General features: G+C 38.0%; 2 protein-coding genes across 31 annotated transcripts in view; both read left to right on the top strand.

Annotated features, from left to right (window-relative positions):
* si:rp71-15k1.1 overlaps window positions 1–12,596 on the top strand; it is a 465,095-nt gene that overhangs the window by 312,360 nt on the left and 140,139 nt on the right. The gene's annotated exons all lie outside the window — the stretch shown is intronic.
* Window positions 1–12,596, top strand: part of fam131ba (family with sequence similarity 131 member Ba) — an 86,911-nt gene that overhangs the window by 62,316 nt on the left and 11,999 nt on the right. For all 30 annotated transcript variants that reach the window (XR_015516494.1, XR_015516495.1, XR_015516496.1 and 27 more), the window contains 3 exons: window positions 506–724; window positions 3,318–3,458; window positions 8,569–8,855. Coding sequence is in view for 19 of the 30 variants with exons in the window: in XM_087295449.1 (XP_087151575.1) it covers window positions 506–724; window positions 3,318–3,458; window positions 8,569–8,855 (647 nt within the window). In the remaining 11 variants the exon portion in view is untranslated. The remainder of the gene's footprint in view (window positions 1–505; window positions 725–3,317; window positions 3,459–8,568; window positions 8,856–12,596) is intronic.

Consider the following 12,596-nt stretch of genomic DNA (forward strand, 5'->3'; position numbering starts at 1 on the left):
ACAAGACTTTTGTCTCAGCAAAGTCAGACCTTACCGTCCTAATTAAATAATTAAAAAGTCAAGACATGATCATATTTTATTTTGGTAAAATAAGCATAACCCAGAGGCTTTTGCCTTCCATATAAGCCACTTCTGATACCAAATGATCAACTAGAAGTCAAGTTATTATTTGTTGTTCCTAAAACTTGGAAATGCGATGAGACTTTTGTCGGGTAGTGTATTTGTTGTTCTTCTAAATATTCAAACATGCATAAAAAGCTTATAAATCTCACGTAAGTCATTAGTTTTGTGAATAATGTGTTTCAACTAGCGATCGATCAGACCAACAGACCGTAGCTCATTCATAATCACTCATTCAGTTTTTTCCCTCATGCACTAGTTTAGTCTTATAGCTAACTAAAGTAAAGACACATATTCCATAATGCACTGCCTGGCTGCCTCCATTTCGCCCCTGCAGCTGCACGCGGAGGCGGTTCAGGTCCTGATGTGTTTTTTTTCTCTTTAGGGGTTACCAGATCAATGAAGGACAAAGTGACCAAGCCCACTGCCATGGCTCAGGGTCGCGTGGCCCACATGATTGAGTGGCAGAGCTGGGGCAAACCATCCGCAGGGCCGGAGGGGGGAGCGGGACGCTCCAATCTAATCCGCGAGAGGGAGAGACGGCTTGAAAACGACGCTTATAGTGACTTGAGTGATGGAGAAAAAGAGGCACGGATGGCAGCGGGTGAGAAGATTGATTAAAGATGCTGTGATGATAGAAAATCTGTATTGTTTATTATTAAAACCACAACAAATTAATAATGTACAGTGTTGATAGTATGTTTGTGTGCATTTAAAGGCATAGCTCAGCCAAAAATGTACCAGTTTACACACCCCTCCTTTGTTTTAAAAATTTATGAATTTCTTTCTTCTGTTGAACACAAAGAAGACATGGCAAACATGCTGGAAATCTGTAACCATTGACTTCCATAGTATCTGTTTTTCCTACTTTGGAAGTCCTTAATTTTCTGCTTTTTTTCATAATATCTTCCTTTCTTTGTTTTCAACAGAACAAAAAAGCTCATAAGTGTTTGAAAACACTTTTTGGGTGAACTTCCCCTTTAACTGTGTTACAGCATGGGGGCAGAAATATGCACTTTTCTGTTGAGGGCAACATTTGATATTTGGATTTGATTTCTCCCTCCTTAAAGGTGCAGTATGTAAGTTTGACACCCAGTGGTTGAACTAGGTATTGCATTCCTGGATCTAAACACATGCAAGCGCAGGTTGCCAGATTGAGGACCAACAGAAATGTACCAGACTGCCGAGCCTGATTTATCAGATCAATCGTGTTCTATATAAAAGCACCGGCACATGACAGAAGGAACATTTTTATAATAAAAGAAGTATTTGTCCAAACAATACCTGGAATTTAAATTTTAGAAAAGACTTTTATTTCTCACCGCTGAACAACAGAAAACGTGATGACAATGATCACCTCAGGTACACCTCATGTGCTTTATTCAGTGGTAAATGCTAACAATGTGAGTTTGGATGGCATTTTACGTGACATTTATTCCTTTACTACTGAAAGTACAAGCAGACTGTTGAAAATAAAATAAACTGTTTGAAACTTTAGAACTGTGAGATAATGCGAACTAACACATACTAGCGATTCAGCATCTACATTTAATAATGTTAAAGAGGTTTAACATGTATTTATTAAAGTATAAGACTTACCATTTTGTGAGTGAGCGCATATTCTGTGCTTCTGATGGCTGTATTTAAAATTCTGTCGTGCTGCATCTGGTGCAAACTGCACTGCAAATCTACAATGTAACCTAATCACCTAGTGTTTACGCTGGTAATATTTATGTTATTTGATCAGTAATAACATTATGTAGAACTCTGAATCTGCGTCTCATTTCAGAGTCTGCTACTGTCCAACGGAGGTCGCATTTCTGACGCGGCCGCATACTTTGAGAGCCTTCCTGACTGAATGAATGAAATACTGTTTTTCACAAAGGCAACCCGGGGTGCTGAAATATAATTGGCTAAACTGGAAGTGGGCGGGTTAAAGAACCAAAACAAAGACAAACGTTCCAGCATGTAACTCACATTTTCAAAGCAGAATATCTGACTTCAGCATTGTTTTTCAGATAAACAAGAATGTTCATTTGTAGCATGTAACATTGTAACATGTTTCTTAAATATCTGCAAACATATTATAGATTTTTTGTGCTTTTGAAGAGCCAAAAACTTTCATATAGCACCTTTAACCTTGAATGAGTTGCTTAGATTTACATTTAACTGACGCTAGATTTACATAACTGACGTTAAAGGACATCTTTATAGTTTATTCAATTTTATTTCACATTCTGATTTGCCATTTTTCAGCTTTTTTAGTATATATCTACCAAATCCAAATCAACCAAATCTCCTACCACAGCTATGTTGATGACACTAAAATCTACTTAGCCTTATTGCCTTATGACTACAGCCCCATTGACACCCTCTGCCAATGAATTGATGAAATGAACAGTTGGATGTGCCAAAATGTTACTCAGTTAAACAAAGAGAAAACTAAAGTCATTGCATTTAGGAACAGAGATGAGGTTCTCAGGGTGAATGCATACCTTGGCTCTAAGGGTCATACAGCAAAAAATAAGGTCAAGAGTCTTAGTGTGATTTTGGAGTGTGAGTTTCAGTAGTCATGTCAAAGTAGTAACTAAATCAAAAACATTGCAGGAATTAGATGCTTTGTTTCCAGTGAAGACTTAGAGAAACTCATTCATGCTTTTATCAGCAGCAGGGTGGATTACTGTAAAGGCCTCCTCACTGGTCTTCTCAAAAAGACAGTCAGAGTTGCAGCTCATCCAGAAAACTGCAGGGTTCTGACCAGAACCAAAAAATCAGAGCGCATCACACCTGTCCTCAGGACTTTACACAGGCTCAAAGTTACATTCAGAATAGATTTTAATGTATTATTACTTGTCTATAAATCACTAAATGGCCTAGGACGTCAATAGATTACAGATGTGTTCACTGAATACAAACCTAACAGATCACTCAGATCATTAAGATTAAGTAAATTAGAAATGCCAACAGTTCAGTCAAAGCAGGGTGAATCCACCTTCAGCTATTGCACCCCATGCTGCTGGAATAAGCTAACAGAAATGATCAGATGTGCTCCGAGCAGATGTACTTAATCAGAATAAAAATTTCTTTTGCAACATTATGAAAGCATTTTCGGTCACTTTTGATTAATGTATTCAAATGTTTATACAGTGTACTTTATCTTCAGATAAATATCAAAATCATAAATCTGTTCCTTGCAGGTGTCATGCAGCAGTTTGCCATCTCTGAGGCCACACTTTTAGCCTGGAACTCACTGGATGGAGAGAGTCTGTGTGCCGACTCGAACCAGGGCAGCGTGGCTCATCTTAGCGAGGTCAACCAGGAGAGCATCACCAGCAGAGGTGACGCTCGCAAACTTCCACCTCGCAAGACTTTAATAAAGCAGTGTCTTCTCTGTTCTGTCACGGCCACACTACCAGTCACAAGACTGGAATCAGTGGGATGTTTTAAAAGAGGTCAATTCTGCTCACCAAGGCTGTGTTTATATGATCAAAAGCACACTAAATACTGAAATATTATTACAGATTATTCTCATTTAACGTAGCTTCACATTTATTTTATTCCTGTGATTCAAAGCTGAATTTTTATCATCATTACATTAAATTTATTTATAAACTAATTTCGAGAGTATCACTTGCTTATGAATGCTTGTGGCTGGCCCCGCATTATCCAATTTATGATTCACTGATCAGACGATTCCTAAGCCACTATAAAGCTATATAACCTAAAAAGCTAAACACTATAAAACCCTAAGTTTCATATAACAGCCATATTCGTTTTGAAGAATCCCCATTTCCACCCCTGCTCCTCCTCCTTTCCTAGATGGGTGACACAGCTGCCCAGTGGTTAGCACTGTTGCCTCACAGCAAGACGGTCTCTTATTCTAGTCCTTACCAAGCCAGTAGATGTTTTTGAGCAGAGTTTACACGTTCTCCTCATACTCACGTGGGTTTCCCCCGAGTTCCCAGGTTTCCTCCCACCATCCAAAAACATGCAACTTAAGTTCAAGAGTTCACACTTAGATACTGTTTAAAAACTTGTTAGCAAGTTAGCAGGTTTGGCATGCTGTCCCGGGAGAGAACCCTGAGCTCGAAGATAGTTGAGCCCAGGGCTCCCGCCAGGTCCATAGAGCATGTGAGGGGAGTACGAGATCAGGTGTTCTCGAGAGTTCCCCTCGGCAAAAATAGGAAAGGAGGAGAAGGGGTGGATGGGGGGTTTCTTCGGGAAATGAAGATAAGGGAGTAATGTCTAGCTAGGTTACTTATAGTGAGTTTGGATCAATCTGATTGGCTAGCTAATGAGTTTAGATGAGTGGCCAGCTGCAGTCAATCATATCACATGCTCCTCTCGAAATTAGTTTGTGAAACTTCATTTAATTGACTAAAACAAATCGGCACCATAGACATGCTCATAGTAAGAAGTTATTTCTTAAGAACAATCTGCTCATTAGCTACAACAGCAGGGGAGTTCTCGAGATCTATCTGAGCTCAGACTCCCCTCTCGCCTTGCAAACGAAAGGGACCCCGGGCTAGAGGATCTTATGAGCTCAGGGCTCTGTCCTGGGACAGCATGCCAAACAAGCTTTATAATCAATCGTCAGCTAAGTGTAAACTCTTGAATCCAGATTTTAGTGTCACATGATCCTTCATAAATGATTATAAAATGACGATTTGCTGCTCTAATATGATCAGTTATTATTGTCACAAAATAAATCACTAATAATGATTCTCACAATTATCAGTGCTGATTTTGTTTAAGATAACTGTGATACATTTTTTACACATAGACATTTTTACTCTTAAAATTTTTGATTGAAAAAACGAACGTTCAAAATAATAGCTTTTATTTACAATTTTATTTATTTTATTCTCACTCACTGGCTACTTTATTAGGTACACTACTCTCTACTAGTACAGAGTTGGACCCCCTTATGCCTTTAGAACTGCCTTAAATGATCGTGGAATAGATTAAAAAAAGTTACTGGAAATATTCCTCAGACTTTTTGCTCCATATTGACATGATAGCATCATGCAATTGCTGCAGATTTGTTGGCTGCACATCCACGATGCGTATCTCCCATTCTACCACATCCCAAAGGTGCTCTACTGGATTGAGATCCAGTGACTGTGGAGGCCATTTGAGTACAGTGAACTTATTGTCATGTTAAAGAAACCAGTCTGAGATAATGCGTGCTTTATGACTTGGGGCGTTATCCTGCTGGAATTAACCATGAGAAGATAGGTACACTGTGGTCATAAAAGCATGGACATGGTCAGCAACAATACTCAGCTAGGCTGTGGCATTGACACAATGCTCAATTGGTACTAATGCGCCCAAAGTGTGCCAAGAAAATATCCCCCACACCATTACACAACCACCACCAGCCTGAACCGTTGATACAAGGCAGGATGGATCTATGCTTTCATGTTGTTGATGCCAATATCTGACCCGACCATCCGAATGTCGCAGTAGAAATCGAGACTCATCAGACCAGGCAACGTTATTCCAATCTTCTTTTGTACAATTTTGGTGAGCGTGTGTGAGTTGTAGTCTCAGTTCACTGTTCTTAGCTGACAGGAGTGACACCCGGTGTGGTCTTCTGCTGCTGTTGCCCATCTGTCTCAAGGTTGGACATGTTGTGCGTTCAAAGATGCTCTTCTGTAGACCTTGGTTGTAATGTTATTTGAGTTATTGTTGCCTTTCTATCAGCTGGAACCAGTCTGGCCATTCTCCTCTGACATCTGGCATCAACAAGGCATTTGCACCCACAGAACTGCCGCTCACTGGATATTTTTCCTTTTTTGGACCATTCTCTGTAAATCCTAGAGATGGTTGTGTTTGAAAATCCCAGTTGATCAGCAGTTTCTGAGATACTCAGACCAGCCCTTCTAGCACTAACCGCTATGCCATGTCCAAAGTCACTTAAATCAGCTTTCTTCCCCATTCTGAAGCTTGGTTTGAACTGGCAGTTGATCGTCTTGCACAAATCATGATATTTGAAAGATTATATCACACTGACGAATTGCATTTTCGGTCACTGTTGATTAATGCATTCAAATGTTTATACAGTGTGCTTTATCTTCAGATAAATATCAAAATCATAAATCTATTCCTTGCAGGTGTCATGACGCAGTTTGCCATTAATGTACATTTAATAAAACAAGTTATTTAATATTGCAATAACTATTTACAATTGAAGAGTCCAGATGCAAAAACTTCTAAAAGCCGTTTGAAATTTCCTTTAAAAATGAGCATTTTTATCAGGCTCCTGTGTGTATAGGGTCAGTAATATTATGGCAAGTTTATGGCACAGAATAAACTATTTCAAAGGTCCTTAAAATGAAAAAACTCAACATAAACATAGTAGTCTGAATAAAATGCTCGTTTTTCAAACTCTTCAATTTTAAATGTATTTTCTATTAAATAAATTCAGCCTTTGGGAGCCTAAACGTATGTGAGAATAAACGTATAGTAAATCAAAACATGAAAAAGTCATACTGATTCTGAATTGTTCACTGGTAGTGTATGCTTTCTAATTTTGCTCTCTTTATTTGGCTTCAGATGAGCAGAACAATCTTTCCATAAGCCACGACTCAGATATAACAAGCACACACACACATCTTAAGCTCATGCTTGCTTGATTATTACACTGACAGCAATATAAACCCTGTGAATATTCAGTATTATATCTTTTTTACATCACCTCTGATTTTCACCGATGTGCCTAGATTTTTTTTTTTCTGCGGATTTGATTTATATTGTTTACCGAGCTTTGACTGATGTGCCTTGCAGTCCATTTGACAGGTCTAGAGCACATTGCCACCACTTCATTTAGTGTGTGGAAATGTGTCGGAGATGCCACAGTGACAGCTGCAGACCCAAAGGCGATGGGGAGAATCAGCGCTCATCCCGAGGTTCAAGATCAGGGTTAGAGTCAGGTTGCAGCATAACACCAGACAAACAAGGTCTCCGTGGCCCGATTATGTCAAAATAATGAGGATTATCAGCGCAGCAGAGAACTGGAAATATGAAAAACTATTTGTGTTTAGGTTGTTAAAGTGGATTGATTTTATGTCTGCAAATGGGGGCTTACTTCAGTGGGTTCATGAATCGAGGAAAGCTAATAGAGTTATCAACTTAAAAAAAAATAAAAAAGTAACACAACAATCCCAAACCTTCCACTATTATTACTGTTACTTTTTTATATGGCACAAACATGGTGCAGGTTACAGATTTAGGGGCATGCTTGTCGTGGTCGAAAGTAAACAGGGTTGGGGAGATGCGGAAGAAAGTGCAAGTGAACAGCGGGGGAGGAGGGCGGTTGAGGAGGGGAATCAGTAAAATGAGGTGCCGGATCAGATTTTAGTGGTGCTGGATCCGGATTCGTGTTCTGGCACAAATTAAGCCCTGCAGATACAACGAATTATATAGCTCATTGTTTCCCAACCCTGTTCCCGAAGACACATCAATAGTCTACATTTTAATCAAACACACTTGAATCAGAACATTAGATGAGACTCCAAAACCTGAAGTTAATGACTCAGATAAGGGAGGCCTCAAAATATATAATGTTGGCGTGCCTCCAGGAACAGGGTTGGGAAACACTGATATAGGTACTTATCTTTTGTTTTGCTTTTTATTATTTTTTATCATGTGATAGAGTTAAACGATATTAAACAATAGAGTTTTTTTTGTCCATATTACCGTAAGTGCAAAATATAATATTGATTTATACCACAGTTAAATAAATAAATGTATATTTAAGAGAAAATATGGTCCCACTTTATATTAAGTGTCCCTAACTACTATGTACTTACATCTAAAAAATAAATGCAATGTACTAACTGTGTTTATAATGTATTTGAGAACACTTGTGGTGCTTTTGAGTTGGAATAGAGGTTGGGTTATGGACAGGTTTGTTGGCATGGGTAGGTTTAAGGGTAGGTTAAGGTGTAAGGGATGGTCAACAGTGTATTTACAAATGTAATTACAAAAGTTAATTATAGATGTAATTACATACATGTATTTAATCAAGCATAAGTACACAGTAAATACATGTATTTACACAATAAGTACATTGTAACAAACTATTAATTCCTATGTAAGTACATATTAGTTAAGGCCACTTAATATAAAGTGGGACCGAAAATATTTATCATTTTAGCAAATTTTGCACCCCAAAAAGAGTTTGCCCCAAATGTGTTTACCTAATGCGTTTCCAATCAACAAATGAGGTGTTTTTATTCAGCTATGATTGGTCCATTCATAAAGAAAACCATTTGCTTTGGTGACATTCTTACATGGGGTGACATTGGGGGGCGAATTATTCTGACTTCAACTGTATGTGCATCTTGATGTTTCTATTAAGCATTTTTAAATAATAATCTATGGATTGGTCTTCCACTTTGATTAAGTCTCCCCTAACCTTCTGCTCTGGTGTGTCTCCTTCAGACCAGCCGTTGCATCACTCCTCTGCAGAAGTGTGGCCTCACACCTACGTCTCCCAGGGCCTTTACTGTCTCTCCTCCTCCGATGCCTGGGAGCCAATCAGCAACGAGCCCTCGGGCGTGGCTTCTCCCGCCGCTGGCTCTTACATCATGGCGGGCGGGGCTTCGGGTGAGGGTTTTGATGGCCACTATCTGACACAGCAGCAGATGACGCTACAGCAGCAGAACCACTTCCAGCAGCTCCAACAGTATCAGCAGTACCAGCAGCAGCAGCTCCTGCAGTACCAACAGGTCAGAAAGCGCACACGCTGCCATGTTAACACGCTCACACAAACACCACAGAGCTGTTTTAGTACTTCTACTTGACCTCTTTTAGCCAGGTGTCATCTACGCGGTGGCGCTGTAGGTGGTCTTGCTGTATTGAGAGAAAAAAAGGGTGATTGAGTGCAAGAGTAAGTTCTTGTGGTATGCTGTGATTTTCTGGTGAATAAAAATACAGCGGGGAAAGTAAGTGATGACGTCATGCATTTTCCTGGGAATAATATTTATAAAGGAGCTGCTAACATGGAATTGAATGTTTAATAACAATGAAATGACACCAGGAGAAAGTGCTGAACTACTAAAATGTATTTAATACTTTATATAAAAGGCTGTTTGGGTGATGGCAGCTTAAAGACACCTCTCATATGGAGAATGAAGTCATGCATTGCTCAGGTGTGATTTCCACAGAATTGAACAGTGTAAATATCTTGTTGATTCTGTGGGTCTCATCTATCAAATCTGATCTTTATTTTGTATTTTCGATTGGATTCAGATCAGGTGATTGGCTGGGCCATTCCACCGCTTGATTTTCTTACTCTTAAAGCATTTGAGCGTTTCCTTGGCTGTGTTAGATCATTGTCTTGCTGAAATGTCCACTCTTGCCAGGTTTCTCCAGTCTTGTTAATTCTTGTTTTGGTGGCAGAGTCCAGACACTAGTCCTGTCATGTCTTGTATGTTGTGCTTGGCTCAAGTTTTTTTTGGGTCAAGGACTTATTTTCTCTCATTGGGCGTCTTTGTATGAGCGCAGCCTTGGCTACGCTCAGGCCGTGCACGCTTTGGCTTAATGCATGGATGTGCGAGGTCTGGGCACGCTCAGCATTCTCGTCCTAGTGTTTTGGTTTCAATTACGGTTGGCACCAGAGATGGAAAGTAACGAAGTACAAATACTTCATTACTATACTTGAGTAGATTTTTCTGGTATAATTTACTCCACACTTATCTTTCTAACAACTTTTTACTTTTACTCCTTACATTTTTACACAAATATCAGTAGTTTCTACTCCTTAAATTTTTAAATCGGGTTTGTTACTTTCGTTTTAATGTTTTGTGCAGCCTGATCTCACGAGAAAACGTAAGTATTGTACGTTTTGACAGTTTAGTGGCTGATTTGTACGAGTTCACTCGTAAGAAAATGTACGATTTTAAAAAGGAGGCGTGGCATTAAACCCCACCCCTAACCCCAACCGTCATTGGGTGATGAGCAAATCGTACTATATTGTACAAATTAGATCTAACTAATTCATATGAATTAGCCACGAAATCAAAAAGTTACGAATTGTCGTGAGATTGTGTTGGTTTTGTGGCACGACCTATATTATTTCTTATTATACATTATTAAATGTTTAGGACCGTATAAATTCAATAAAATATACACAATACTCCGTAAATAAATATACAAAACAAAAAACAATTAGTGAAATCATATGAGCTGCAAGAGTGTGCTGTTTGCAGAAAATAAAGCTGCGTTGACATAATGCAAAACAAATATTTGTAATCAAATACAATAATTTTGTTTATTTTATCAAAGGAAAACCCTGAAATATGTTTTGAATAAAATGAAATTAAATTTAAGACATTTATTAGATATAAATATATAGAAAGAATTAAGTTTTAGAATATATGAACCACTATGGCAGCTGTTGTTCTTAAACAAGTTAAGTTTTGTGTCCAGGTGATGACACAGAGGGCAACTTTTTGAGCAGTGTTGTTTGACAATATTGTGGAGTGATGTTGGTTGGCTAGTTTGCAGCTGAAAATACAATAAAATATATAGAAATGCGAGTTATTTTGTATAAATTTATACATGATGTGCGGTGGGGTTACCACCGTGAAACTAAAACATGTAGTAGTAATAAATACTGTTTACTTGAGTACATATTTCAGGCCGTACTTCTTTATTTTTACTTGAGTAAAAAAAGTGTAGTCAGTACTTCAACTTTTACCAGAGTCGTTGTAAGTATGAGTATATACTTCTACTTGATTAAAGGATGTGTGTACTTTTGCCATCTTTGGTTGGCACTGGGATAAAATATATGTGCATGGCATGTGTGAGTGCACGGTAAGTGTTTTAATTTATCGTGTACTCGTGTCTTGCGTTTAGTCTTCTGTTGTTGTTGTGTTTAGCACGTGGTTCATGTCTACAAGAGCCGCCTGCTTTAGTGTTGTTTCATGTGAACATGCAGTTAATGAGTTCTCTCATTGGCTGCGTGTTCTAGTCCCGTTTTACGTGAGCACATGGCTTGTGTTGTTTCTTTGTGATATGTGCTCTCCCATCTATTGTCTAGTCCTACCCTCCTTGTTAACCCATTATTAGTTTATTATGTTCCACTGTTTGTTTGTTAATTAGTTCTGCTTATAGTCTCCCCATGTCTGCTGCCCTGTGCCAGTTCGTTGTCATATGTTGCCTTGTCCTGTTGTGTCCAGCCCTGTCATCCCAGTTTGTTTTTTTGTTAATGTTTTCCCCTTCGGGGTAGTTTGTTTTGCTGTACATTTTATTTTATTATTAATAAAAATCCCTCATTTAGTTTTGCACTTGAGTCCTCATCCTTTCCTCACCACCAACCGTGACAACTCTGGTTTCATCTTTATCATTCTAATAACATAAATGTTGAACTAAAACAGTTCATATTCATTTACAATGACAAAGAGCAGGAGGTTGCTGTAGAACTACAGAGAGATTTCAGCTGCTGTCTGGGCTTTCACTACCACTCAACACCTCTCTTGTTTCATGTGTTCAATACTTTTTTCCAGCGTCATTTTATTTTATTACACATAACTAGGACCACACGGAATCTGCGCACGCAGAAATCCGCAGCTTTTTAGTCCATCGTTGAGCCTGTTTATTTAGATGTGTGTAAATTTATATTTATTCACTTTTTAAATTAATTTCAGTAATATTACTGACTAAAATTGAAATATTCATATGATTTACTTGAACTACAGCTTGTAAAGTAATAATTTCTGTCTTTTAGTAGAGATATGGTAGATTTATCATATGAGAGACTGCTTTGTTCACCAAATAAATGGATCTAATTAGATTTGCATTGTAAACATTAAATAAGTTAAAAATGTATTATTTTTTATTAAACATATTAGGTTTTTAGGTACGGTACTCCCAAAACCATTCCGCATAATTCAGCAGATTTTTATTTACCATATTCTGCGCAGAAATAGCAAAAAATGTCACCAAATTTTGTCTGGCCCTACACATAACTTTCTTTGTAAACTAATTAGATTTGTTTTCTTAGCAAATATGGATTTCTTTAGTTGTACCAACATCCGGGGAAAATTTCAAGTCAACAGCACCATTACAAATATGTTTTCTGAGGAAAATGGTGAAGTGTTCAATACTTATTTCCCCCGCTGTTAATGTGATTCACTTAATATTAGAATCTGGAGCATCTGTAGGAAAACAATAAGCATTTAATTGACTGTTTTCTATGTTTTGTATTCATATTAATTCTCTTTAGTATTTATGTAAGCAAATATACCCATTTTTATGCGCATTTTAAGATACACTGAGTAGAAACACTAAGATGAGCATAGATTCTAAACATGCACATGATAATGCGTTTTTAATCCGATAAGAATATGCACATGGAAACACATCTACGGAATACATTATTAGATGCACATCAAAAGGGATTTTGCCTTCACTGATTGAAGAACTAAGTTGATTTCAATTAAATGTGTTCTCACAAAATCTTGAAT

The sequence above is a fragment of the Danio rerio genome, chromosome 19 (assembly GCF_052040795.2).
Source record: "Danio rerio strain M-AB ecotype USA chromosome 19, GRCz13ab, whole genome shotgun sequence".
NCBI classification, from domain to species: Eukaryota; Metazoa; Chordata; class Actinopteri; order Cypriniformes; family Danionidae; genus Danio; species Danio rerio.